General features: G+C 38.1%; 1 protein-coding gene across 1 annotated transcript in view; it reads right to left on the reverse strand.

The window, feature by feature from the left end:
- The window catches only part of LOC103021590 (inactive N-acetylated-alpha-linked acidic dipeptidase-like protein 2), a 678,577-nt gene that overhangs the window by 290,292 nt on the left and 360,636 nt on the right, over positions 1 to 27,649 (reverse strand). Inside the window, exon 6 of the mRNA XM_049465756.1 lies at positions 10,940 to 11,083. Coding sequence (XP_049321713.1) covers positions 10,940 to 11,083 — 144 coding nt within the window. The remainder of the gene's footprint in view (positions 1 to 10,939; positions 11,084 to 27,649) is intronic.

Consider the following 27,649-nt stretch of genomic DNA (forward strand, 5'->3'; position numbering starts at 1 on the left):
CACCTGCCCACAGAAATCAATTTTTGTGGGCAATTAGAACAGTGGGAGAAAACCATGGTCCCAAGAGGAAACCCACACAGCAACAAGAAGAGCATGGAAACTCCACCCACATAGGGACTTGAACCCAAGACTCCAGTGCTAAGAGGTGAACAAACATGCTAACCAAGCCACCAAGCTGCCCGAAGGTATGCTGCTAGTAATAAAATATACCTCTATTTATATCTATTTATCTCTGTATAACTGCAGAAATACATTTACTTTGTTTTTTTGTATCCAGACAACATATAGAAAATATAAATAAAATTTGACCCTTACAGATTTCTTTTGTCTTTGCTTTTTTTTTTTCCATACATACATTTTATAGATTATCAAACAAAGATAACCTGACTAAAAAAAAAAAAAGCTATGATGATTTAATTTATTAAAGGGAAAAAAAGCTAACCAAACGAACCTGGCCCTATATGAAAAAAATAATTGCCCCCCATAAATTAACTATGATTAGCACATGTTTTGGAAAACTGATTTAAATGTTTCTACATACCACAACCAGACTTACTGACAGATTACTGTCAGACCTGTAGAATCATGAAATCACTTAAATAGAACCTGTCTAAAAACATGAAGCAGATAAAAGCAGCACATTATTATACGCTGATCTGAAGAAATTTAAAAAAAGAGATGAGGAAAACAAATTCACTGATTGTCATTCTGTCTGGAAGAAGTCATTTCTAAAGCTCTGGGACTCCAGTGAATCAAAGTTAGAGCTATTATTCGCTCCTTCCCAGGAGTGACCGGCCTACCGAATTACTCCAAAAGGGCATGGACTACTCATCTAGGAGGTCACATGAGAACCCAGAACAACACTTTTTACCTAGAGCCAGGTTGGTTTGGATAAGTGTCTTGCTTAATGGCACATTAAATGTGTCTTCTTGAGTCAGGAGATCAAGTTAGCAACTTCTTTCATTATTTGTTCCTTTCTTCTTAAAAAGAAATCAGTGTTATGTTATCGAGCCTTCTGTGTCAAATGATTAATTTTAGTGTATACTAATGAATCAAATATATGAATATAAATAATTGGTTTCAAATAAATGTTGGACATAATGTTTTTAATGCCCTCAGAATCACTAAGGATTCCTGGCTGATTTCTGTTTTATAACTTTTCAATTGTATAAATCGTAAACAGCTCGAATCAAGGAAACCTATTTTAGTGATCTATAGGTGAGCCGTCAACCAAGCATGTCAGGGCAGGTCAGTGTGTCTTTACTATCATAATGACAGGAAAAGTACACCTTGCACAGCTGGGAACATGCAAAAGGCATTTACTGATTTTTTCTAATTAATCATGAGGTGTTTTGGATGTAACATGAAACAAACCAATCAGCTTAACACTTGGCATTTCCTTGACAGATTGCTATTCTAATGGCGCAGAGCTTCTGCGCTTCTCAGCAGAGGAAACTGTTGTTGATGTTGTTGCTCACACGGTGCATCTGTGTTGCCAAGATAGCAATGAACATCTGACTGTTGATGTCTGTCTAGGTTGTATTCAGTCAGTGGTGCACCTGTGTTTTTCGTTGCCAAGATAGCAATACTCCAGAAATTTACCTGAAAACACCTCATTTCTATACCACCACACTCATCAGCGTAGATATATTCACAAGGAAGTGGGCAGGGTTAGAAATAGGGCCCTAGGGGTGTTTAGATTACCTCAATCAATATTTTGCAATCAATCATTTACTCATAATTCATGATCCCATCATAGCCTTTTTACTGAGGCCTTTTCTCTGTAAAACCATGATGATAAATTACCTAAAGATAGCTGATGCATTAATCAGGGGGAGACCACTGGGGTAAAAACCACCAAATAAAGGTTGTGATGTCTATATATTTTTCATTGGCAGATTAAAAACACTGCTCCATTTGAACAATGACCTTTCACTGTGGGCTTGCCCATTTCAATTCAATTATACCGCTATGAATGCCACTCTCAATCAGTCATCTTTATTGAGTTAGAAACACATGTGGCAGCGCTGGTGACCATTCCTTGTTAAATCTGACCTCTTCCCGAGCTCGCTACAGGCGAACTCTGTAATGTAGTTGAGTTGACTAACCACACACTCAAATATTCAATTAAGCCTCGTAAGTACTCATTCCAGCAGTCTTCTCCCGGTGACACATGCAGTAAATGTGGACTCCACAGCCCTGAACGAGCGGCCAGGCGGTAATATGAAGAGCTAGTGTGATCCAGTCTATAGAAATGTTGGTCAGAAATGCAAATGGAGATAACAGAGTGCTCTTCACATGATTGGCTCTTAAAGTGGAAGGGCTGTTTGTAAGAGTTAAAGAGCATGCTTAGGTACAGTACTGCACTTTAATGTTAATGGTGGGGTATAGAAGTGTATAAGTCTATTAACGTAGAGGAAAAAAAGCTTAATAAATCTCTGCATCTGTAAGGAGTCCGCCGTAATGTTGAATCAAGGGCTTATTTACTAGGAGACTCAGCTTAGTCACCATTAGTGTTTGTCCTTCAGAATAGAGTACACACTTTAAGGCTCTGTCTACACAAAGCCGGATATTTAAAAAAAAAGGCAGGTTTTTGTCTCCGTTTTTTCAAAAATATCTTCATCTACACGAGCAGCGTCATACCACTCAAAACACTGAAATGAACAGCGATTTTCTAGACATTTGGACGTTTTCTCATCATTCCTTAGCAAAAACTACATTTTTTTAATTGTCCCACCATTTTTTTAACCGTTCGCGGTAAGGTTTGTAACTTACCTCTGGACAAGAGGATCGGAAAAAACTGCACGCAGCGCATTTTAGTAACATTACCTCTGCTGTGTAAAATATTGTGAGAGTTACATTAAATTAAACTGTGACAGTCTGACATTCCAGGATTTTGGTACATTTCAAGGATGGTCACTTCTGAAAATTTGATTTCAATTTGTTCATTTTTAGTCATATATTTATAAAATACAGGTAATAGACTATCAAAAAGTTTGATTCGTCAAGCTCAGGTATCAAAGCAGTTTTTTTAAATTAGATTATGTAATATATTTGGTAACTTACAGTAACAGGGTTGAGAGTAACAGGGTTGCAAATCTAGGCTAAGTTGTGGTTTACCCCAGGAACAGATGCTAACTGTAAAATTTAGCTATGTACACAAGATCAAGGACAAACATGGTTATATAAGTATATAAAGTAAATTTTGACTCTACTCATTATTAGTCTTACAATATGAGTAACAGGGTTGCGTTCACTGAGTGACTCACACAACTTGGACAAACATGTTTGGAAAAAAAAAACTTGAAAATTGTTAGAGCACTTACTCTTGGTCTCGCCATGTGGGCAGAAAATGTCCTTGTGATGTCACTTCCTTTGTGCCAGTAGACAAATATTTGTAACTCTTTCTCTGCAGGTAAAATTCCTTATGGTAACAGGGTTGAGCGCATGTTGTGGGACACAACTTAATAGCATAAAAACTGTAACATGCAAAACAATGTAGACCAAAGAAGTTGTTTTCATAAGTAAAGGAGATGCGGATCAACAATATACAAGAGGAAGTCATTTATTTACAGCTTATTTTAATTGTTAAATTTGCCAAAGGAGTTGGTCACCCAATGTGTGGGACGAGAGAAAACGGCCATTTTTTGAGGAGGTCCAAAGGTATTCAGTCTTTTGAATAATATCTAAGGAGCTTATTTTTACACCATATTTTACAGTTTGTCTTATAACAAGTGCATTTTTCTCAAAAAAAATAGTCATTTAGATATTTTGGATATGTACATTTGACATTTAAGTGGTGGGACAGGAAATGTACCAAAATCCTGGAATGTCCCTTATACTGATTACAACACACCTGATACAACTAATCAACTAACAACTAGCTTATTAACTAATTATCTGCCCTCACTGAAATGAGCTGAGTGATGCAGCAGAAAAACTAGCATTCCAGTGTTACTCCAAAACCACAGAGCTAAAACACTTAAAAATGCTTAATGTGGGTTTTCTTTCCACTGAAGCCTGTTATAAGGACAAATCTTAACCTGGCTTAATGTACTAAAACAACGAGAAACAAACACCAAACGTCTCTCATTTATTTCACTGCATAATAAAATGTATCAGAATCTATAAACAAATCACTATAACCCACATTACTGACCCGCTGTAAAATCCAGAGAGGCTGGTGATGAGTAAACAGGCTGGGTGAGGAGCTCCAGTAACAGTAAATGATGTATTTTGAGTTTGTTGGTGTAGCTGGTCTGTCAGTGTATCCAGGGTGGTGTTGGATCAGTATAATTAAAGCTCATACTGATAGAGCAGTGTGTAGAACAGACAACACGCCACTATCACTGGTCTCAGCTAAGGTACACTGGTGAAACGTGTTACAGCGTTTAAAGCTGGTTCTGGGTAATTCCGCTCTGTTGGGTCAGAGAGGGCAGTTAGTTCATTAGTTGGATCAGCTGGGTATAAATATGCTGTAAACATACGGTTGGAGTTCGCTAGTGTTGCGCCGAACAGAATCCCCTCCCGATCGAAAAGGAAAAAGCAGACATGCGCAGACTCGCTGTGTGACGTCAGCATTTTCCAAAACCTCCGTTTCCTCCGTCCAAAAAAATCTCCATCTTGGGAGGCGTTTTCGAAAACCTACGTTTTCAGTGACCGAAAACGCTGTTTTTGTGTGGACGGAAGGCCAAAACGAAGACAAACCTCAGTTTTCAAAAATACCCGGGTTCATGTGGACAGGGTCTTACCCTGCGTTCATCAATCAGATTAAAGTTACTTATTTCAGTCACTGTGCGTTACTCTCTCTCTCTCTCTCCACCTCATCTCCTCCCCACACACACACACACACACACACACACACCGCTCCCTTACCCATTCCCCCTCCGCTCTTCCCCAATCACACGCGTCTCGTTTTCTCCCCTCTCTCTCTCGCGCGCTCAGCGTGTCTTTAGTTTCCGCCCGTTTTCGTTTTTCGCCAGTTCTCGGGCTCCCTATCTCTTTATAAAGGCGTTTTTTTTTGCGGCCGCGTCCCAATTCACTAGCCAGGGCAGCGGTCTGCCACAAATTTGATTGGCAGAGGAGAGCATTTAAAGATTTTACACCACACGTGATTGGAAGTTCACTGCGCGTATACCGTAAAGACAAGAAAAGTTCCGGTGCTTTAAATGAACACTGTCAGAATTAAATCCTTCTCAGTAGTTGGGTCCGGTATGGGTCCGTATTGGACAACGTCTGGGTCCGGACCCGGACCGCAGTCTGCAAATAGGTGATCCCTGGTCTAGACCATATACACGGTTCTGTTTTATAAAACCACTCCTTGCTGCCCTGCAGAGAACAACAAGTTCAATGTTCAGTTTTACAGTGTTAAATATGTCAGGTATTTATGTTTAGTAAAATCAAGAAAGACCATATTTTATTTTTTATAAAAAAATATTTATGTTAAGTACAATTTTTAATTTTTATAAAAAAAACTTATTTTTTCAGGAAATAGTTCAACTTAATAGAGATAAATTGTTGCTGTTAAAAATGCATTTTCCAATAAACGGAGTATTGGCAAAACTGGTTATAATGTTTATGTTAAGGCGGCGGGAGGTGGTGTCTGCAGCTGCTGAAAGTAACTAATAAAGTAACTTGTAAAGTAACTTAGTTACTTTTAAAATCAAGTAATCCATAAAGTAACTAAGTTACTTTTTAAAGGAGTAATCAGTAATCAGTAATCGGATTACTTTTTCAAAGTAACTATACCATCACTGGTCATAATTCATTTGCATAAAGTTGAGAAAAATTCAGCTCCTAGTCGCTTGTTGCTCTGCTGCTTTGTCGCTTGTTGCCTCTCGCGTGTCGCGGCGACAAATCGTGCCCTGCCATAGGAAATGAATGGTCGCCTGTCGTTTTGTCGCTTTTCCAGTGTGAACGCAGGATAAGTCTATTTGAAATTATTATAAATAGGCTACATTATGTTTAACAGTGTGGACACACTCCACAGTCGAGTTGAGCATGGACCAAAAAAAAAAAAGAACAGTGAAATGATGCTAGAACCAAAACTGTGAACAGTGTGGAGAATCTCAAGGCCACATGTCCATCATTCCAGCTGTTTTCCACTGTGTTCAACTTTGTTAAAAAAAAAGTTTAAAGCCCATTGCACTGTAGAAAACATGATAAAATATTGCACTGGAAAAAGTTTCTTGTAAATAAAGGAGTTGAAAAATGACAGTAATTCACTGTGGGGGAAGATTGCAGCATATTACTGTGTAATAAGAATACTAATTTACTTTAAATAAATGAGAGAATATGAGTTTTAGAGGATGTTTCAGCATGTTATAATATGTTTTATTATAATTATATATATATATATATATATATATATATATATATATATTAGGGCTGCAGATATCAATTATTTTAGATATCAATTATTTTACTCTACTGAAAAATCGATTTGATTAATCGAGTAATCAGATAAAACATATTTGCTTGATTAAAGCACCTAAAAAATACACAAGAGAAAACAAGAAATTTCACTTAATAATGAATGACCAATTGGTTTAATTTTTACAAAATTCACAACATACGTTTCCACATTGCAAACACAAAATAGACATAAATAAAAAAATAAGTTTAATTATTTCAACTAAATTATTTTTACGTCTAATACTTACATTTCTTGTAAGTATTAAATATAGGGAATAAATCAATAATAGAGGCATAAACATGGATGGGATAAGCTCGCTGCATTCTTTTCCTACAAAGTCAGTGGACAGGGGATATTTTCAAAAATACTTCAAGACCTGTGGAATAACTGGCAACTAAACACTCCAAGCAATTAACACATACTCCACCCTTAGCTCAAATTTGAAAAAGGAAAAAAATCTGAGGAGATGATGAAAATGTTTAAAGTTAAAAATTTGCTTTAAAATACATTTCATTATTAAGCATAGTGTTGTGTACATTTGCCTAATTGCAAAATGAACATATAATAAAAAAATAACATGGAAAACCTAGCATTTGTTAACTAAAATGCTAAAACTAAAAAATGTATAAACTTTACCATGAAATCGAATTATTAAAATTCTTTATAGATATATATTTTTCCACTGTTATGTGACCCCAAATCCCATCTTTGTTTTAAAAAAAAGGTCCCACTTTATAATAAGTGTCCCTAAGTACTATTTAGTTACATGGTAACAATCCATGTAACTACAGTGTAACTACTGATGAAGTACACATTGTTACAGATTAACTACAGAGGAACAGGTTATCTAATTGCACATGTGTATTAATGTTAATTTTGACTTGTGTAAGTACACATGTGTACCAGGTTGAGTGTACTTACACAAGTAATAGAGCAAGTGTAATTACACATGTTTAACAATGAGTGTGTACTTACACATGTGCAATAGTGTGTGTAGTAGACAGTAGCTGTTAGATAAGTTTATACTCCACTGATTACACACACTATTACACATTTGTAAGTACACACACATCGTTACACATGTGTAAGTACACTTACTCTATTACTTGTGTGAGTACACTCCCCCTGAATTAACCCAAAATGAACATTAATACACATGTGTAATTACATAACCTGTACCTCTGTAGTTAATCTGTAACAATGTGTACTTCATCAGTAGTTACACTGTAGTTACATGGATTGGACACTTATTATAAAGTGGGACCAAAATAATTATATTTACGTTAAAATACACATTTTAGTTGTGTTCCTTGGTTAATACTCAGTCCTGTTACTGTAACACATTTACCCTGATCATCTGAAACATCTGGATCACTCTACAACAGGAAGTCACATCTACAACAGGAAGTGACATCAGCTTGTTCTTCTAAAGAGCATAAGTTCCCCATCTGTCCTGTTACCTACATTAATTCTTAGATCTTGATTATTTTTAAATTGCAGATTTTGGGAAAATCACTAGAATGTGCTCAGTGTCCTCGTAGCATTAGTGTAGCCGCTACTTAGCTATTTTACATGTTTTTGCTAATTTTATGCTAAAAAGCTCATTCCTGTTACTTTCATTCCTGTTACTTGAAACATAAAAAGTAACAGGAGTGAGTTTGAGTAACAGAAGCATTTTTTTTTTGTAATAAATATCAATTATTTGAACATGCAGGCATTTTTTTTAATTAAGACATTTTTGAGAGAAAATCAAAGGAATAATTGGACTTGTTTTTTTTTAAATATGTTTTTTAAATGTCACATGAGTTTTGTAACCATTTTTGGATTAGAAACTTTTTACTTTCAAACTTTTACTAAATTAATTATAAAAGTAAAGCTGCCTGAGTTTGATCAGTACATGTTTTGAATTTAAATCATGCATTTTTTTATTTAGATTTAGAGTTGAAAAAATATTTTAAAATAAGTTTAATTTGGAAGAGTCTAGAGTCTAGTCTTTGTAGGTGGGAAACATTTTAAGTTATTATTTTTTTATTCCTTACTGTATTTGTATGGGAGGACTCTAACAGAGTCATTGGTCAGTTTATGGGCACACATGCCTGACAATAAATAACATTTATCTGTTTGTTTGATTTATTATTTATTAGGTTATACATATTCAATGGCTACTCATTTAGTTAATGTAAGGCCTCGCAGTTTGAAGCCCTTTGAGGTCCCTGGGCACCGGAACCACTGCCCACTCTGTAATCTATCTCTTTCCAGTGCATCATTTAGATGCTAATGTGCAAATTACAAACAGAAGTCATCAATAGAGGTCTGCAGGGGTCGCATGCAGATCCTGCATACATAAAGAGCATGCCTGTGCCTGGACCATCGCAGCGTAATAAAAAACATATAAGTGAAAAGACTTAGGTGTGTGCTTCTATTAACTGCAAACACACTGCAGTGTGTGTGAAGGATAAATGCACTCTGAATGGATTTCTGTGAATGTTCTGCGCTGGATAATCAAATTTTATATATGTGTGAAGGACCTATACAGCATTTCAACACATATTTCACTGTGTTAGCAGGGAATAGGAAAAGTTAAAGGGCCTTGAAGTGGTTTTACTCTCAGATTTCTTCAGTCAGGACTCTTACTGCTCATACAGTAACAAAATACAGAAATGAAACTAAAATTTAATACATTTTACAGTATTATATGCATTGTATACTTTGACGTATACAGATAAACTAAAAATAAGAAAAGATTGAGACATGAGACATGAAATAATATTAATAATGCAATGTTTCTTACATTTATTGAACAGTTAAAACTAAAACCACTGAAAAGCAATCTATATATATATATATATATATATATATATATTTATGCATGTTGGCTGATAAGTATCTTACTGTTAATTTAAATTGTGATCGCTGGTTCGAATCCAGGTCATGAGAGCTATTATTCACAAATGGAGAAAACATGGAACACTAGTGAACCTTCCCAGGAGTGACCGGCCGACTAAAATTACTCCAAAAGGGCATGAAGAACTCATCCAGGAGGTCACAAAAGAACCCAGAACAACATTTAAAGAACTGCAGGATCTCACTCGCCTCAGTTAAGATCAGTGTTAATGATTCAATAATAAGAAAGAGAGACTGGGTGAAAATGGTCTCCATGGGGGAATCAAGATAAAAAAACTGCTGACCAAAAACAACACAACCACCCGCCTCGCCCGATCTCCAGAACTTTGAAAAAAATGCTGTGGACTGATAAGACAAAAGTGGAACTTTTTTCGAAGGTGTGTTTCCCATTTGTGGCATAAAACCAACACATAATTTAAGAAAAAGAGCATCATACTGAATGTAAAACATGGTGGTGGTAGTCTGTGTGATGATGGTCTGGGGCTGCTGGACAACATGCTGTAATAGATGGAACCATGCATTTAGTTGTTTTAGCTGTTTAAGGACCTTAAGATCAGGTGTATTTGGGTTCTGCAGCAGGACAATGACCCAAAACACAAACAAGTTCACCTCTGAATGGCTTAAAAAAAAAAGAAAAAACTAAATGAAGGTTTTGGAGGGCCTAGTTAAAGTCTGGATGACTGAGATGCTGTGGATGGGTTTAAACAAGACGTTTATGCTGGAAAATCTTTCAATGTGTATGAATTTAAATAATTCTGTAAAGAAGAGTGGAACTAAATTCCTCCACAGGGATGTGAAAAACTCGTTACCAGTTATCAGTTAAGCTTGATTGCAATTTTTGCCACCAAGAGTGGAACAACCTTGTCCTTAACCCTTGTGTGGTGTTCGGGTCTGTGGGACCCGTTTTCATTTTTCATCAAATGATACTAAAACAATATTTTTTCTAACTCAAACTCATTGGCATTGGCTCATTTTTGGTGAAAAACATATATCAAAACACATTTTCCATAAACACACACTGTACACCCCCCCCCCCCCCCCCCTACACATTTATATTACATACAGTATGTTTGGCCAAGGGCTAATAAACATTGCTTCATTTGTAAATTTGAAACTAAACAAATGTTCTACTCATATCTTGAGTTTAATTCATTTTCTTTTACATTTTATTAAAAAACGAATAAAAAAAGAGTAGCACTTTTTAAAAGAAATGTAACATAAGAAAGGTAAAGGGCAAATATTACCCATGTAAGCTGTTTATATTGCTTGCAGTTTAGGTGAAGCGAGCATGTGTAAAGCATTTTAATGTAAAATTGCTTAATTTTGCTGAATTAAATACAAGTAACAAAGCAAACGTGGAACAAAAATATGAACACCACACAAGGGTTAATAAATGAAATTATAATGAAATTATAATTATAGCTGCTTTTTATGTTTAAAAAAATTAAGTATGATAAAAAAGCAAAAACAAAAGTAGTCTGTAGGGACTGTATATTCAGTGATAGCCTGCACAGATTTAGAGCTGGGTTATTATTAGAGCCCTGAGTCCGTGCTGGAGTCAATTCAATATATAAAGGTTAAAGCTGGTGCTGATGACAATGGAGTTAGCCCGAGGCTTACCTGAGGGTGGCGTCATGGCCAGAGGAACGCAGGGTCGACCGATGTCCATGGCAGGGGCGTACAGCAGCACTTTAGCTAGGGAGGTAGAGATTGGCTGAACCAGCAGTGATGTCAGATTGCGACGGTCCGCCCTGTAGCTCCTGTCTGAGTGGAGAAAGAAAAAAAAAACATATAATTAATAAAATCCATAGTGGGTTATTTTTTTTATATTTTTGGCTCCATGAGAAGTTCTTCTAACACTGGCAGGTCACAGGTCAATTGTTTTGATCTAAATTTGTCTCTTGTAAGTGTGCTACAGGCTGCTTGTGCTATCCGTGAAGATAGTCAGACTCCTGTATCTGTAATTGGTTCATAGGGTCTGTCAAACCAATCAGTTTGTTTAAAAATTACATTTGCAGAGGTGTCAAGTACCAAAATACTGGAATAATTTTTGTTTTAGACGACTTTTTACTTCTACTTCTTACATTTTCACACAATTATTTGAACTTTCTACTGCAGGGGTGTACAAACTTTTTTTGTTGGGGGCCAGAAGGAGAAATACATTTGAAGTCACGGGCCACAGACTCTGTAATAAAACAAATAATGAAATATACCACTTTAAATAATACATTTTCCTGATTACTTTCATTTACACACCATTTTACTTGACTTACTGTCTTTATCTTTGACAGTGTTGTGTAAACTAAGATTTTTCAAATTGATGTTTCATTTCATGATGTCTCTTAATATTAAACTCCTTAATTACGGCAACTTTTTGCCGACTCTTTGTCCCGTTTTTCTGCGCTAGAAATGCGCACCCTCTCCGCTTTTAGACTCTTTGTCCCGTTTTTCTGCGCTAGAAATGCGCACTCTCTCCGCTTTTAGATTCTTTGGCCTGTTTTTCTGTGCTAGAAATGCGCACTCTCGCTGCTTTTAGACTCTTTTGCCTGTTTTTCTGTGCTACAAATGCGCACCCTCTCCGCTTTTAGACTCTTTTACCCCATTTTTCTGCGCTAGAAATGCGCACTCTCTCCGTTTTTAGACTCTTCTGCCTGTTTTTCTGCGCTAAAAATGCGCACCCTCTCCGCTTTTAGACTCTTTTGCCCAGTTTTTCTGCGCTAGAAATGCGCACCCTCTCCGACTCTTTGGTCCGTTCTGACACCTAGTGTTCAAACTTTGAATCTCACATAATAAAAACCTGCGGGCTAACAGCGGGCCAACTTTCATTCTATTTCTAAAATACCTCGCGGGCCGCTCCAAAAAAGGAAATGGGCCGCAAATGGCCCGCGGGTCGTAGTTTGGACACCCCTGTTCTACTGCTTACATTTTAATAAAAACAGCCTGGTTACTCCTATTTCATTTCAGCTCGTTTTCATTCCGGCTTCTCATCCTTCAAAAAAAAAACCCTATCCAGATAAATCTCTCCTCCATCCAGATAGAGTGAATTAATTGGATTGTGATTAGATGTAGAGAAGTATAAACATGTACCAACATATACCGACACCATATTGGTTTATACTGTGACCCATCACAGCAAGCAAATGTATAGTTAGCAAGCTATGTTAGCTAACTAACTCTCCAAACCAATGTTCTCACTAGCCACTTAGCTATCCAGCTACTTAGCTAACCACATCCATACAAAAAACAGTTAAAAATAAACACTTTTACAAACAATGACTACATATTACATAGTGAAAGCATACTGTCACAACTTTACCTGTGTATGTCTAGTGTCTTTTCCTTTTTTGGGTCCTTTCTGCTCCTGCCCTCTGTTTTCCTGTCTTGTGTCCCTAGCCATGTGCCTTTTTGATCACATGGCATTGTTTTGGTTATTGTCCTGTCTCCGCTTTAGCCCTGCCCTGTCATCCGTAATCCCTCCTGTCTCATTTGTAACCCCACCCCCTTGTTAATTCCACAGGTGTCCCTTGTGTGTGCCTGTGTATAAATACCCCATGTGCTCCTTTGTTCTCTGTCGTGCTTTTTGTTTGACCTCGTCCTGTTACTGTCTGGATCTCATTTATCTGTGTTTTGTTTTGCCTCAGACCGTGCATTGTTTTTTTGTCTTCAGTTTTCCAGCTTTGCTTTATGTAGTTTGTTTCATTGTTTGTTATTTTTGCTTGTTTGTTTCAGTCTTTTAGTTTGTTCCATAGCGTTTTGTTCTTTGTTTATTTTACTTAAATGAAAAATAAAGAGGACTTGCATTTGCATCCTGCCTCCTCATCGTTACATATACTTATGCACAGAAAGAGGAAAATCATTTGAGTGTTTTTTTCCAATCAGCATTTTAGCTCTTGGTAAAATTAGGCGCTTGATAAAATTTTGACCCAAACTTGGCCAGATCCAGGAAAATCTAACAATTCTGCTTCCTTTTACATTTTAAATGATTATATTTTAAGCAGCCGTATGTCATGTGGAGTAAAAGAGATCATGTCATGTGTCTGTCTGATATAATTACTGTGTTATAAGACCTGAAAGAGGAATCTAAAAAAAAAACAGAGAAAAAACACACCAAAACAGGCTACAGTTCTAAGGGTTAATTTAACACTTTCAACTGTATAGTTTATTTTAGCTCAAAAGCAGCGAGAATTGTGATTGAAATGTAAGCTTCATGCCCACTCCGAACAACAAAAACCTCAGGAAGGACATGTAGACGCCACTTTCCCTCTCTAAAGTCCAAACCCCACCATCATTTGCTTTGATTGCGTCAAACGTTCTGAGTACGTTCGAGATAGGAGACTCTTAACGCAGCCCATTACGCCAGAGCAAGCCAATTACGCCAATCTAGAGTCTCTCCTGTTGGTTAATGCCGCCGCTGCAGCTCAGCCAGCGCCTCCATTTATGTGGCCAAACATGTATTTAAGGAAAACAGTTGGAGCCTGGAGTGTGCATGGCGGGCAGGCAGGCGCTTTCTGTGAAATGAGCTGAGAGCAGGGGGCGAGCGAGGGGGCTATAATCCACACTAAATCAGCCAGAGAAAAGGCCAGAGACCGTGGAGGGGGATAGCGGGCGTCTCCGTCGGCTCCTCTGCCCTTCCCCCCCTCGCCCCGGCGCTCAGTGTGGCTCACCGCCGCTGCACTAATAGGCTGGAGGATTTTAGGTCTAAAGTAATAGCGCTGCTGAAAACCAATGGGGATTTCAGGTGGGTGCAATGCTCCATTGATTCAGCCTCATTAAAACCGAGGAATGGTGAGCCTAATCCCACTTTAGGAACAAATTTATTTAGGGGAGCTTCAATTTTCCAGCAGCACTCCTGCACCGGTGTAATGGCGCCGAGTTATGCACCGCTAACAATCAGGAGAGCAGGGGGACTCGGCAACCACTCGATTACCCTCCCCTGATAAACTTATTGCAGACAAAAGATTATTAAGCAATAGAAAAAAAAAAAAGTGAGGCAGCGGGGCTCGGCTGAGGATAGGCTGAGACTCCTTCACTCGCAGGAGGAAGGAAAAGTGAACCCATGGTCTTTATTATAGTTTTGTACTCCCTGCGAAATGTGTGTCGCGATGCTGATTGCCATCTTACACACCGCCCAAGCCATTATAGTCGCATTATAGTCAGAGTTTAGGAATATATAATAACATCGATGGATGTGGTAGTCTGGAAGTGAGGTGTGTTCAGGTAAATATCTACCATGTTTCTTGTGTATCGTGGCGATGGGAAAAACAGGTGCGCCACTGACTCATTAAAACCCTGACAACAGTCAACAGTCAGCTGCACAATCATATCTTAGACATGCAGGAGCACTACATCCACGCTCATTAAACACACATGGATGTGCTGCACCATGCAAACCTGACTTTTAACTCAACAATAAACAGAATAAAGAATAGAAAAAACTGTTTACTGTTCCCTTAAATGAGCTTCTGGTGTATCTTCACAGTGTGAACGAGCAGGTCAGTATCTGTCTCTGCTGAGACGCACAAAAAAGCAACGCTGTTAAGATACGAACGTGCCAAAGTCAGAGCTCACCTGCCTCTTAAAGGGAATGATAACCGACACACTGATTGTTTTATTTCACATTACGGCCAACACACACACACATAAGAAAATTAGTGCATACATGCCTTTTGTGCATTTCGAGCCTCGCAAGGCGTATTTTTGGTGGTCTTATGAAACCAAAGACACACCGATACGCCCCTAAATCCAGCTGCGCTACAGGCTGCTAAAATAGGCACTTAGAATCTACTCAAGGACGTTGTCAAGGGCATTAAACATATATAAAGTCATTGCAACGTCATGTGACTTTAAGCATTTGTGGCAACAAATAAAGTCAAACTGAGATCTTTGAGTTAATAATTTAACTTAATAATAACAGAGTCTTTTGCCACTGTAAATTTCATTTCACACTGTAAACCGTAAAAAGTTGAATCTACTCAAATAAGTTGAGGTCATTTGTTTCCTCAAATGATTTATGTTTTCAAAACTCAGTAAATTATAATACTTTATGTAGTTGAGAAAATGTGGTGAACCTGAAACATTACTTTTTTAAATTAAATTAACTATTGCACAACAGCTCTATCTTACTTATTTAAATTTGTTACAATGATAAAATTAAGTTCTTTTTAAATCAACATATATATTGCAGTTTTTTTTATAGCCACACATTTTAAATTAAAGGGACACCACACACAAAAAAATATAAATAAACAATGATATCAAAATTAAGTTGAATTAACATAGACTCCTAACAGGATGCTGTATACTAAACCAGCTCACATTACTAGTATTTTTCTAAAATTCTTAATTAATGCTCATACATGATCTATAGAGTGAACAGTATTGAGAGCACAGCAACACTGAGACCAATCAGTTAATCATTATAATATATGATCTACTGTATAAGTTTATCTAAGGTAGGCGGGGGAAGGGGAATCTCTACACACTGATGGTGAGTGTCTGTCAGAAACTGTTGGACCCACCCAGTATGCAAATAGATTGTGCCAGAAACCAATGGGAAAAGAAGCTGACAATGGCAACACAGACTAAACTCAGTTATTATAAGTTAGTTTAAACCAAAGATCTCAGTTTGAATAGTACAGTATATGTGCCCACAGATGTTCAACTAACTCAAAATAGTTGAGTAATGTTTAGAAATATCCAATTTTATGTTAAACAGACTTAATATATTTGAGTTTAAACATCTTATGGGTTTACAGTGCAGTGGAAATGTCCTTTCTGTTGGCTTCTGGCTCAATCTATGTGTGAGGGAACTTGTGTATCATATATTATTATGATTAACTGATTAGTCTCTGTGTTGTAGGCTGTAAGAACAAGCAGCGTCATTTTCGGAGCTGCAGTAACTCTGTAATGTAATGCTGTTCTCTAAATACTGTTCACTCTATAGTTATGTTATTCTTCTTTATTTTATATCTTGTGTCATTATATACAATTTTGGGTGTATTTTAAATGTGTAGTTTAGTTTAAAAGAAGACTAACAACAAATCAGTTTAATTAATCAGGCCATACAGTCTGAGTTAAAGTGCACTGAAAAAAAATGATGTGTAAAATTGACTTAAAAAAAGTTTCGCAACTTTCTGTGTTTGCTTTTTTTAAGTAAATTTAATTTCATGTTAATTTAAGTAACTTCAACTCTGTTTTAAGACTTAAATGTTACATAGAGTAAATAAGTGAACTGAACTTCAGTAAATCCTTTCTTTTAGTAAACTGTACTTCATTTATTTTTGCTGAATCAATCCTTTCTTTTAGTAAACTTTACTTAATTTCTGCAAACACTATTACCTAATTACAATTACTTAATTTATACAATATTATTATATATAATTTTAGTTAAAACACACATTCAAAAATTGTATAAGATATATATTAAAAAGAATGTATTACATGCCATCCATGTGTTGAGACAGTGTAATATGTGTGTTTTAACTAAAAATATTTACATTTTAGGAATTATAATATATGTTATGTATCATAAATTATTTGAGTAATATTGTATAAATGAAGTAATAGTAATTAGGTAATATTGTATGCAGAAATTAAGTAAAGTTTACTAAAAGAAAGGATTGACTGAAGTTTAGTTCACTTATTTACCTAAATTTATCTGAAATTAAATTTACTTAAAAAAAAAAAGCAAATGCAGAAAGTTGCAAAAGTTTTTTAAAGTAAATTTTACGCATCATTTATTTCAGTGTGACTGAGCCGTTGATGTTTTTTTTTTTTTTTTTTGGAGACAACCTATTTTCTCAAATAATTCAAGTTAATTCAGCTAACCCAGGCTTACATTCTTTCCCATTTTTAAACTATTTGGACATTTTTTATTGTGGGTGTGCATGTAGTAAACCCTTCAACCATCAAAAAAGGAAACAGCTGCCTATATTTTTATATTAAACAAGGTTCTCATATAGTGTCTCAGTTCTTTTCACGTTACTGTATAACCACACATATCTATGAAAGTCTAATTTAACATGACAAGATCTTACAGATGATTCAATTACTCACAATATAATCATTTGGTGATTGTGTTGCTTGGCAACTACAGCCTGAGCCTGAGAACTGGGGACTGTAGTGATTAATAATAAATGATTTATTGAACAATAATGTAGTTCATCCTGTTGCCTTTACAGTATGTGTTTCTTCTGTGTTTTATAAAACAGCTTCTCCTCTTGACCTAATTAAATCTGACTTTTAAATATCTATACTGTGATATACTACATATCTGGAAAAGAAAATAAGAGGGCACTTCAGTTTCTGAATCAGTTTCTCTGATTTTGATATTTATAGGTTTCTGTTTGAATAAAATAAACATTGTTGTTGTTTCTTTCTTGTTTTCTATAATCTACAAATAACATTTCTCCCAAATTCCAAATAAAAATATTGCCATTTAGAGAATTTCTGTGCAGAACATGAGAAATGGCTGAAATAACAAAAAAGATGCAGAGCTTTCAGACCTCAAATAATGCAAAGAAAACATGTTTATATTCAAGTTTTAAAATAAACATAATAAATAAATAAAGGCATAAAGTTCAGAAATCAATATTTGGTGGAATAACCCTGGTGGTTTTTAATCACAGCTTTAATGCATCTTGGCATCATGTTTTCCTCCACCAGTCTTACACACTGCTTTTGGATAACTTAATGTCACTCCTGGTGGTTTGATGAGGAGCTGCAGTGGAATTTACCAAAATAAAAGTGTTTTTTAGGAAAAGGTTAGGTAAAGTTTGTAATATTTTAAGCAGGACTGTTTTATTTATGTTTTATTACTTAAAAAAACACATTTCAGCTGTTAATAGAAAAAATATGGTTTAGGGTTTAGTGCCTTTTTACATTTAATACTACCATAAACAATAATAATAATAAAAAAAAAACTATAAACTGGATATTCTAACCACAATGCATAAGAAATAAACTCTTGGAAGTACAGGGGTTGGACAATGAAACTGAAACACCTGGTTTTAGAGCACAATAATTTATAGTGGTGACGGACAGTTCTGGTGAAAACGGGAGAGTTGAGGTGCACATTGAATTCTGCGTGATTTGATCAGCCGTGGTTTTATGTTTTTTGAATACAATCCGGGTTAGCACCCGAACATCCCTTTCAGACAGCTTCCTCTTACAGCGTCCACAGTTAATCCTGTTGGATGTGGTTGGTACTTCTTGGTGGTATGCTGACATTACCCTGGATACCGTGGCTCTTGATACATCACAAAGACTTGCTGTCTTGGTCACAGATGCTCCAGCAAGACGTGCACCAACAATTTGTCCTCTTTTGAACTCTGGTATGTCACACATAATGTTGTGTGCATTGCAATATTTAGAGCAGAACTGTGCTCTTGCCCTGCTAATTGAACCTTCACAATATTACTGCTCTTACTGGTGCAATGTGCAATTAATGAAGATTGGCCACCAGGCTGCTCCAATTTAGCCATGAAACCTCCCACACTAACATGAAAGGTGTTAGCTAAAGAAAGTGATGAGAAATTAAATTAAATTAAATTTTAACAAAATAAATGTTAGAATGAAGCAGAGCGCACAGTGTGAGACAGATCCACATCAGAGCAGCACACTCCTTCCCTCCCTCCCTCCCTCCTGTCCTCCACCAGTCAGCCCAGAACACTCTCGTTCCTCCAGATTCAGAGAGTAGAAACAGGGACATGGCCGGCAGCTCTTATCTTGCGGTGCCCAATTAGTTCTGCATCTCGCACAAGCAGAAACAAACACTGCAGCACTTATAAAACTGAACAAGGGCTCCTGAAACCCTCCTCTCACCACAGCGCCGGCCTTGGAGATCCACAGCACCAGAAACAAGATGGACTCGCTCTCGGTGGAGGTAAAGCCAGGCTTGTTGACAGGCTAGAGGCGGCTTAGCATCGTGTAGACAGGTGATATACAGGGGTTGGACAATGAAACTGAAACACCTGGTTTTAGAGCACAATAATTTATTGTGGTGACGGACAGTTCTGGTGGAAACAGGAGAGTTGAGGTGCACATTGAATTCTGCCGTGATTTGATCAGCCGTGGTTTTATGTTTTTTTGGATACAATCCGGGTTAGCACCCGAACATCCCTTTCAGACAGCTTCCTCTTGTGTCCACAGTTAATCCTGTTGGATGTGGTTGGTCCTTTTTGATGGTATTTTTTTACAGGTTAACTTAGTTTTGAGCCATTTCTTTGTCATCTATTGATTTTTAGTTAAGAGGAATAAATCAGTTATAATCAAAAAATCAGATTTATTTGTGAAAATATCAAAAATTTCTTTTTAGGCCATAATCTCACAGCACTGATTGTAGCACTAGAAATAAAACCTGCTGAAACAGTATTAGCAATAGCCAATAACTGCACTAGTTAGTACTAGCTCTTTCGTCAGTCGGAGGTGAGTATTATCAGCCTGTAGCCTGCAGCTAACCCTGCAGGCTAGCACTGCTGGAGCAGAATTAGCATTAGCTGCCAACCACGCTAAACACTAGCTCTTTGGCCATTCAGAGGTAAGTATGTGTTCTGCTCGTTTGCCGGGTTAAAATAAGCTAGCTAATATCACCCTGGATTAGCGGAACACTCAGGGTCCCTCAGTGTAGCGCTGTCAGACAGCATTAGCCGCTAACCACTAGTGCTAGCGGTTAGCGACTAATGCATTTGGGAATCTAAGCTTACTGTAAATGAACAAAAGCACATTATTCACCCAAATAAACACTCAAATAAGCACTCAAATAAACAAATAAACGCTCGTTTGACCTTTTTTTTATTACAGTTTTATTTACTTAGCTTAGCTTTACCTAACTTAGTTACCCCCTTCACCGCCCAGCAGCGAGAGCTGTTGAATTAGAAGGAAAACATGGCCCGTCCTCTGTTCCTTACCAGTGTTGCATAATGCACCTTATAATCCAATGTGTTTTATAATGTGAAAAATACAGTAATTCCATGTGTGTTTCTTAATAGATTTCATGTGTTTTTATTAGTAATCTACAATAGGTGGAGCCTCTTAAGAAAATAAGAAAACCAACCAATGCTTGTATAGTGTGTCTTTAAACACAAAACTGCCAATGAGGCTCAGCCAGTTACATTTTAAACCAGAAACTATCTATTCAATAATATAGTACTGTATATATTTATGAACTGCATTCTATTTTAATGTGATACGCTATTAAAAATGATTGTGTGGCTCGTGAAATAATATTTGGTCATTAAGCTGCTTGGCAATTATAGCCCACTACTAACGAGCTGCATTGCTGGTTGGGCTGTGATTACTATTGTTAATAATTAATGAGTAATATATGCCTTTATTATTCAGTATCAGTGCATTGAATCATATTTATATGGCCACTGTCAGAACAAAACCTCATAAAAACCTCATAAAACTCTGCTTTTATAAACAGCATTTTACAAAGGCAGGACCGTTTTGTTCTGACTCTACACACACTCCCCCCCCCCCCCCCCCCCCACACACACACACACAAACATACTTCAAGTCAATCTCTAAGCAGCAATGATTCATGTTCTTTGTGAAGTACATACACACTATCTCTCCTTCTCATCTTCGGTGAAAAGACATGCCCAGCATGCAACAGTTAGTTAGTTTACTCCGAGTTCACTCTCTCAGGAAGGCATGTGAGGTAAGGATGCACCAAATTCCAAATATTTAGCAAACAAAATAGTTTGGCGGAATACACTGGGTAAAAAGGCAGAAAAATTCTGCTGCATTTTTTTACAGCACAATCATCAGTAAATAACTTTTCTGTTTAATGAAGCTCCATTGTTTTTTACTGGATTATGGCACAATCTATTTGCATACTGTCAGGGCCAGACAGGAATGAGACTGGTGCAGATACAATAAAATAACTTTATTAAACATTATAGAGCAGACAGGGGTAGTCAACGGAAACAGGGTCAGTACCAGTAAAACACAGTGTAGAGAAACCATACCATAACCGGAAGACAGTCCAGAGCTGATACACAGGTAGGCAGTATCACAGGGTAGGCAAAAATCCAAAGTAGTAGAAACAGTCCAGGTCATACACGGATATCCAACACAAGGGAACAGGCAAAAATCAACGTCGGTAGAAAACAAAACAAGATCATACACGGATAAAGACAAGGGCAAGAGAAACGCTTTGTATTGTTGGTATTACCAAACAGATACTCGGCGAGGTGTGAGCGTGAGCATGGTCCTTATATACTGAGCAAAATCAGTACTCGGGACTTCCTGGTGGTGTCATGTGATGCGTCATGTGATCGGGAGTGTGTGTTGTGTCATGTAGTGGTGCGCTCTGGGTATTGTAGTTGATACTGTGGGAATCGCAGATAGAGCTGGATGTGGGAGACTTAGACATGCTTTCAGCACCAGACATGACACATACTGGGTAGAGCTTAGATTCCCGGGTTGGGTCGGGTCGGGCCGAGATTTCCCACCACATTCTTCGGCCGGGTTGGGCTCCAAAAAATAGTCTGAGATGTAGTCATCTGTTTTTTAATTATATTTTTATTTTATATAAGGCTCTAGTGTGATAATCACAAGGTAGCTAAGTAACCAAGTATTATCCTTAACGAAAACGAACAAAATAACTAAAACTGAAAGTGAAAAAACATTTTTGTTAACTGAAACTAATAAAAATGGTAATTAAAAGGAAAAAAAACATAACTCACTGGAACTGTACTGTGTGTTTATAAAACTAACTAAAATAAATTGAAATTACTGTTAGAATACCCTGCGGTGTTGTGCCGCACGCGCATGCAGAGCCGGATTCTGCGGAAACTCAGATTCGGCACAACACATTCGACAAAATAACAACAGAAAACACTGAGAAAGCTGCAGAATAAGATTAGAATATAAGCGAGAGGGAGATAAAGTCACAGGTTCTGTAGTGAAACAGGAGATACAGTGGAATAAACACCACCCAGCTATAAATACCTGTGAGTAGCTCATACACCTAAACACCCCACGTGGTAGGATTACTGATAAATCTCTCTCTCTCTCTCTCTCTCTCTCTCTCTCTCACAGTCATAGTTAATCATTTTGGTGAAAATTAGTGAAACCTGTGCAGTTTATTAAGTTTTTAAGTTTGTTTATGTGTTTCTCAGATTGAGCTCTCTGGTGTGATGTGTAAAAACTAATAAAAACTAATGAAAACAAAATAAAATTAAACTATATTGAAGATTGCAAAACTATTATAACCTTGTAAGTTACAAGTTAAACTGTTTAAAAAAGTTGCACCAGTTAGAATGTTATAATCACGCAGCTCTGGCCGCACGTGAGCTCCACATTTGACTTGCAGCGCAGTGTGCACCTGTTCTTAAAAAAAAAAAAAAAAAAAACATTTTTATTAAATAATAGGTGTGTGCTCCCTCAGTGTTCCAGTGTTAAATAATGCTCGTTCAAAACAGCCTGAAAACAGCCAGTTTTTGAGTCGGGCTCATAATGACAGTTTATGTGTCGGGTCGGGCTCATAATGACAGTTTATGTGTCGGGTCGGGCTCATAATGACAGTTTTTGGGTCGGGTCGGGCTCATAATGAAAGTTTTTGGGTCGGGTCGGGCTCATAATGACAGTTTATGGGTCGGGTCGGGCTCATAATGACAGTTTTTGGGTCGGGTCGGGCTCATAATGACAGTTTTTGGGTCGGGTCGGGCTCATAATGACAGTTTTTGGGTCGGGTCGGGCTCATAATGAAAGTTTTTGGGTCGGGTCGGGCTCATAATGACAGTTTTTGGGTCGGGTCGGGCTCATAATGACAGTTGTTGGGTCGGGTCGGGCTCATAATGACAGTTTTTGGGTCGGGTCGGGCTCATAATGACAGTTTTTGGGTCGGGTCGGGCTCATAATGACAGTTTATGAGTCGGGTCGGGCTCATAATGACAGTTTATGAGTCGGGTCGGGCTCATAATGACAGTTTTTGGGTCGGGTCGGGCTCATAATGAAAGTTTTTGGGTCGGGTCGGGCTCATAATGACATTTGTTGGGTCGGGTCGGGCTCATAATGACAGTTTTTGGGTCGGGTCGGGCTCATAATGACAGTTTATGAGTCGGGTCGGGCTCATAATGACAGTTTTTGGGTCGGGTCGGGCTCATAATGAAAGTTTTTGGGTCGGGTCGGGCTCATAATGACAGTTTATGAGTCGGGTCGGGCTCATAATGACAGTTTATGAGTCGGGTCGGGCTCATAATGACAGTTTTTGGGTCGGGTCGGGCTCATAATGAAAGTTTTTGGGTCGGGTCGGGCTCATAATGACAGTTTATGAGTCGGGTCGGGCTCATAATGACAGTTTTTGGGTCGGGTCGGGCTCATAATGACAGTTTATGAGTCGGGTCGGGCTCATAATGACAGTTTTTGGGTCGGGTCGGGCTCATAATGAAAGTTTTTGGGTTGGGTCGGGCTCATAATGACAGTTTTTGGGTCGGGTCGGGCTCATAATGACAGTTTATGGGTCGGGTCGGGCTCATAATGACAGTTTTTGGGTCGGGTCGGGCTCATAATGACAGTTTTTGGGTCGGGTCGGGCTCATAATGACAGTTTTTGGGTCGGGTCGGGCTCATAATGAACGTTTTTGGGTCGGGTCGGGCTCATAATGACAGTTTTTGGGTCGGGTCGGGCTCATAATGACAGTTGTTGGGTCGGGTCGGGCTCATAATGACAGTTTTTGGGTCGGGTCGGGCTCATAATGACAGTTTTTGGGTCGGGTCGGGCTCATAATGACAGTTTATGAGTCGGGTCGGGCTCATAATGACAGTTTTTTGGGTCGGGTCGGGCTCATAATGAAAGTTTTTGGGTCGGGTCGGGCTCATAATGACAGTTTATGAGTCGGGTCGGGCTCATAATGACAGTTTATGAGTCGGGTCGGGCTCATAATGACAGTTTTTGGGTCGGGTCGGGCTCATAATGAAAGTTTTTGGGTCGGGTCGGGCTCATAATGAAAGTTTTTGGGTCGGGTCGGGCTCATAATGACAGTTTATGAGTCGGGTCGGGCTCATAATGACAGTTTTTGGGTCGGGTCGGGCTCATAATGACAGTTGTTGGGTCGGGTCGGGCTCATAATGACAGTTTTTGGGTCGGGTCGGGCTCATAATGAAAGTTTTTGGGTCGGGTCGGGCTCATAATGACAGTTTATGAGTCGGGTCGGGCTCATAATGACAGTTTATGAGTCGGGTCGGGCTCATAATGACAGTTTTTGGGTCGGGTCGGGCTCATAATGAAAGTTTTTGGGTCGGGTCGGGCTCATAATGACATTTGTTGGGTCGGGTCGGGCTCATAATGACAGTTTTTGGGTCGGGTCGGGCTCATAATGACAGTTTATGAGTCGGGTCGGGCTCATAATGACAGTTTTTGGGTCGGGTCGGGCTCATAATGAAAGTTTTTGGGTCGGGTCGGGCTCATAATGACAGTTTATGAGTCGGGTCGGGCTCATAATGACAGTTTATGAGTCGGGTCGGGCTCATAATGACAGTTTTTGGGTCGGGTCGGGCTCATAATGAAAGTTTTTGGGTCGGGTCGGGCTCATAATGACAGTTTATGAGTCGGGTCGGGCTCATAATGACAGTTTTTGGGTCGGGTCGGGCTCATAATGACAGTTTATGAGTCGGGTCGGGCTCATAATGACAGTTTTTGGGTCGGGTCGGGCTCATAATGAAAGTTTTTGGGTTGGGTCGGGCTCATAATGACAGTTTTTGGGTCGGGTCGGGCTCATAATGACAGTTTTTGGGTCGGGTCGGGCTCATAATGACAGTTTATGAGTCGGGTCGGGCTCATAATGAAAGTTTTTGGGTCGGGTCGGGCTCATAATGACAGTTTATGAGTCGGGTCGGGCTCATAATGAAAGTTTTTGGGTCGGGTCGGGCTCATAATGACAGTTTATGTGTCGGGTCGGGCTCATAATGACAGTTTTTTGGTCGGGTCGGGCTCATAATGAAAGTATTTTGGTCGGGTCGGGCTCATAATGACAGTTGTTGGGTCGGGTCGGGCTCATAATGACAGTTTTTGGGTCGGGTCGGGCTCACAATGACAGTTTATGGGTCGGGTTGGGTCGGGCTCGGGCAGAATGTGCACGGGCTCGGGTCGAGTTTTTTGGTCCAGATCTAAGCTCTAATACTGGGTGTGTCCCCCATTTTCTGACAGAGACTCCCCATCAGTGTGTAGTCATTACCGCTGGGCTACCTTACTGCATGGCTTTTGGTTGTGCAATAGTTACTTTAACTTAAAAAGTAAAGTTACAGGTTCACAACATTGTTTTGAAAGCTTAGATCATTTGATGCAACAGATTACATCAAATGATTTGAGTAGGCCAGATATTACATAGCAGACCACAAAAAAACTAAGTTCTGTTTTGTAAAATAAAGTGTGATGGGATGGAGTGCTGCTACAGACTAGTAGCTCTTCAGCCCAGAGGGTTGTTGAACCCAATTGCAGAACAGTTGATCTCAAAGCAGCTAAACCCAAGAAGAAAGGGAAAAATAAATCAACACACTGTTTCTCACGCGGGATAGAACGTGTTTCATCAGGGTTGCGGCTAGTGAATTGGGACACAGCCGGGAAAAAATGCCCTTATAAGGAGATAAGGAGCCTAAGAACAGCCAGAAAAATGAGAACGGACAGAGAGACAGGGGAGGAATATAAACAAAAGCTCACCAGAAAAGCTTTTAATTTTTTAATTTTCTCATTATCATTCATTATAGTTCAAACAACCTCACGGGCCAGGTGTTTAATGCATGCGGGCCACATCTGGCCCACGGCCCCTACTGCCAAGCCCTGGATTAAAGTGTATAAATACATTCAAGTAACTTACAAGCTGTACAGGTCTAGGATAGTAGTGTTAGCTGAGCTTATTTAAAAAAAAAAAAAAAACTTTCATTTGTTTGCTTGCTACAGTACTTTAATAGCACTGCCGAAATAAATTCATGATTAGTATAAAACTGTTGTGCTTCGTTGGTATTGGTAAATTGTAGTTTTGGAATTTCTCATTCTTTGACAAAAATACATTTAGGCTAGTTTATTTATTCAGTGGTAGAAAGGGACAAAATGAATAAAAACCTGTGAAAAAACAAGTAGTTTAACGTGGACAGCCCTACATTAAAGTAATAGTTAGTAATAGAGCTGTATAACACAGCATGTAATAACGCATGACATGAAACGGTGTAACCTATCGTAACACATGCTATCGATTAGCTTGCTGCTTTTATAGGGCTGCAAGATATTGACAATTTTTTTTTTCTTTCGTTCATAGTGTTGAATATGGAAATGACAATAGATTCAAAGATAAAGCTTAAAGTTTTAAGAGTTTAGAAATCAATAATTGGTGTATTTGGAATTACCCTGGTTTTTAATCACAGTTTCCATGTATCTTGGCATCATGTTCTCCTCCACCAGTCTTACACACTGCTTTTGGATAACTTTATGCTGCTTTACTCCTGGTGCAAAAATTTAAGCAGTTCAGTTTGGTGGTTTGATGGCTTGTGATCATCCATTTTTCTCTTGATTATATTCCAGAGGTTTTCAATTTGGTAAAATAAAAAAACTCATAATTTTTAAGTGGTCTTTTATTTTTTTCCAGAGCTGTAGTATTATTTATTTATTTATTTATTTACTTACTTATTTATTTTGCTATATAAAAAGCCTTACTTCCTTATAAATATACAGTAGGAAAGTGTGAAGTACAAAAAAAAAAAAAACACTAGAGAGTATAACAACAATTCCTGCAGAAACTGTGAGTGTGACTGCAGCTCAGCAGTGTTGCTGTGATTATAGGTGTTAGCAAATGTGCTACGTGCTAGGGCGTTGCTATGTTTTATGCGAAAACATTTGAATAAATGGTGAAATTCACTGCTGTAAATGTAACCAAGATAAAAGTGGATTTATAACCATTATTTCAACAATTATGTATCTATATAATTCCATTTTGGCAGAGGTGGAAAGTAATGAATTACATTTACTCAAGTTACTGTAATTGAGTAGATTTTATGAGTAATTTGTCATTTTTAAAGTAGTTTAGAAAATAGGTCATTTTACTTTTACTGAAGTTCATTTTGACACAAGTAATTTACTTCGATACATTGGAAAACTCCCCATTACTGAGTAAACATTGAAATGCTGGAAAAAAAAAACAATTGTCTTAATTAAAAAAAAAAATAAAATTGGCACGGATGCACCGCCGCACGGATGCTCGAGCGTGGAATAACGAGGCAATTACGTCCTCATGCAATACAAAATGTGCCCCGCCTGTGCCACTTGTTCTTAAAAAAATGTTTTATGGGGTGGTCTGAACAAATACTGCCTGAAAGTTCCAAATTATTATGT

The sequence above is a fragment of the Astyanax mexicanus genome, chromosome 16, assembly GCF_023375975.1.
Source record: "Astyanax mexicanus isolate ESR-SI-001 chromosome 16, AstMex3_surface, whole genome shotgun sequence".
NCBI classification, from domain to species: Eukaryota; Metazoa; Chordata; class Actinopteri; order Characiformes; family Acestrorhamphidae; genus Astyanax; species Astyanax mexicanus.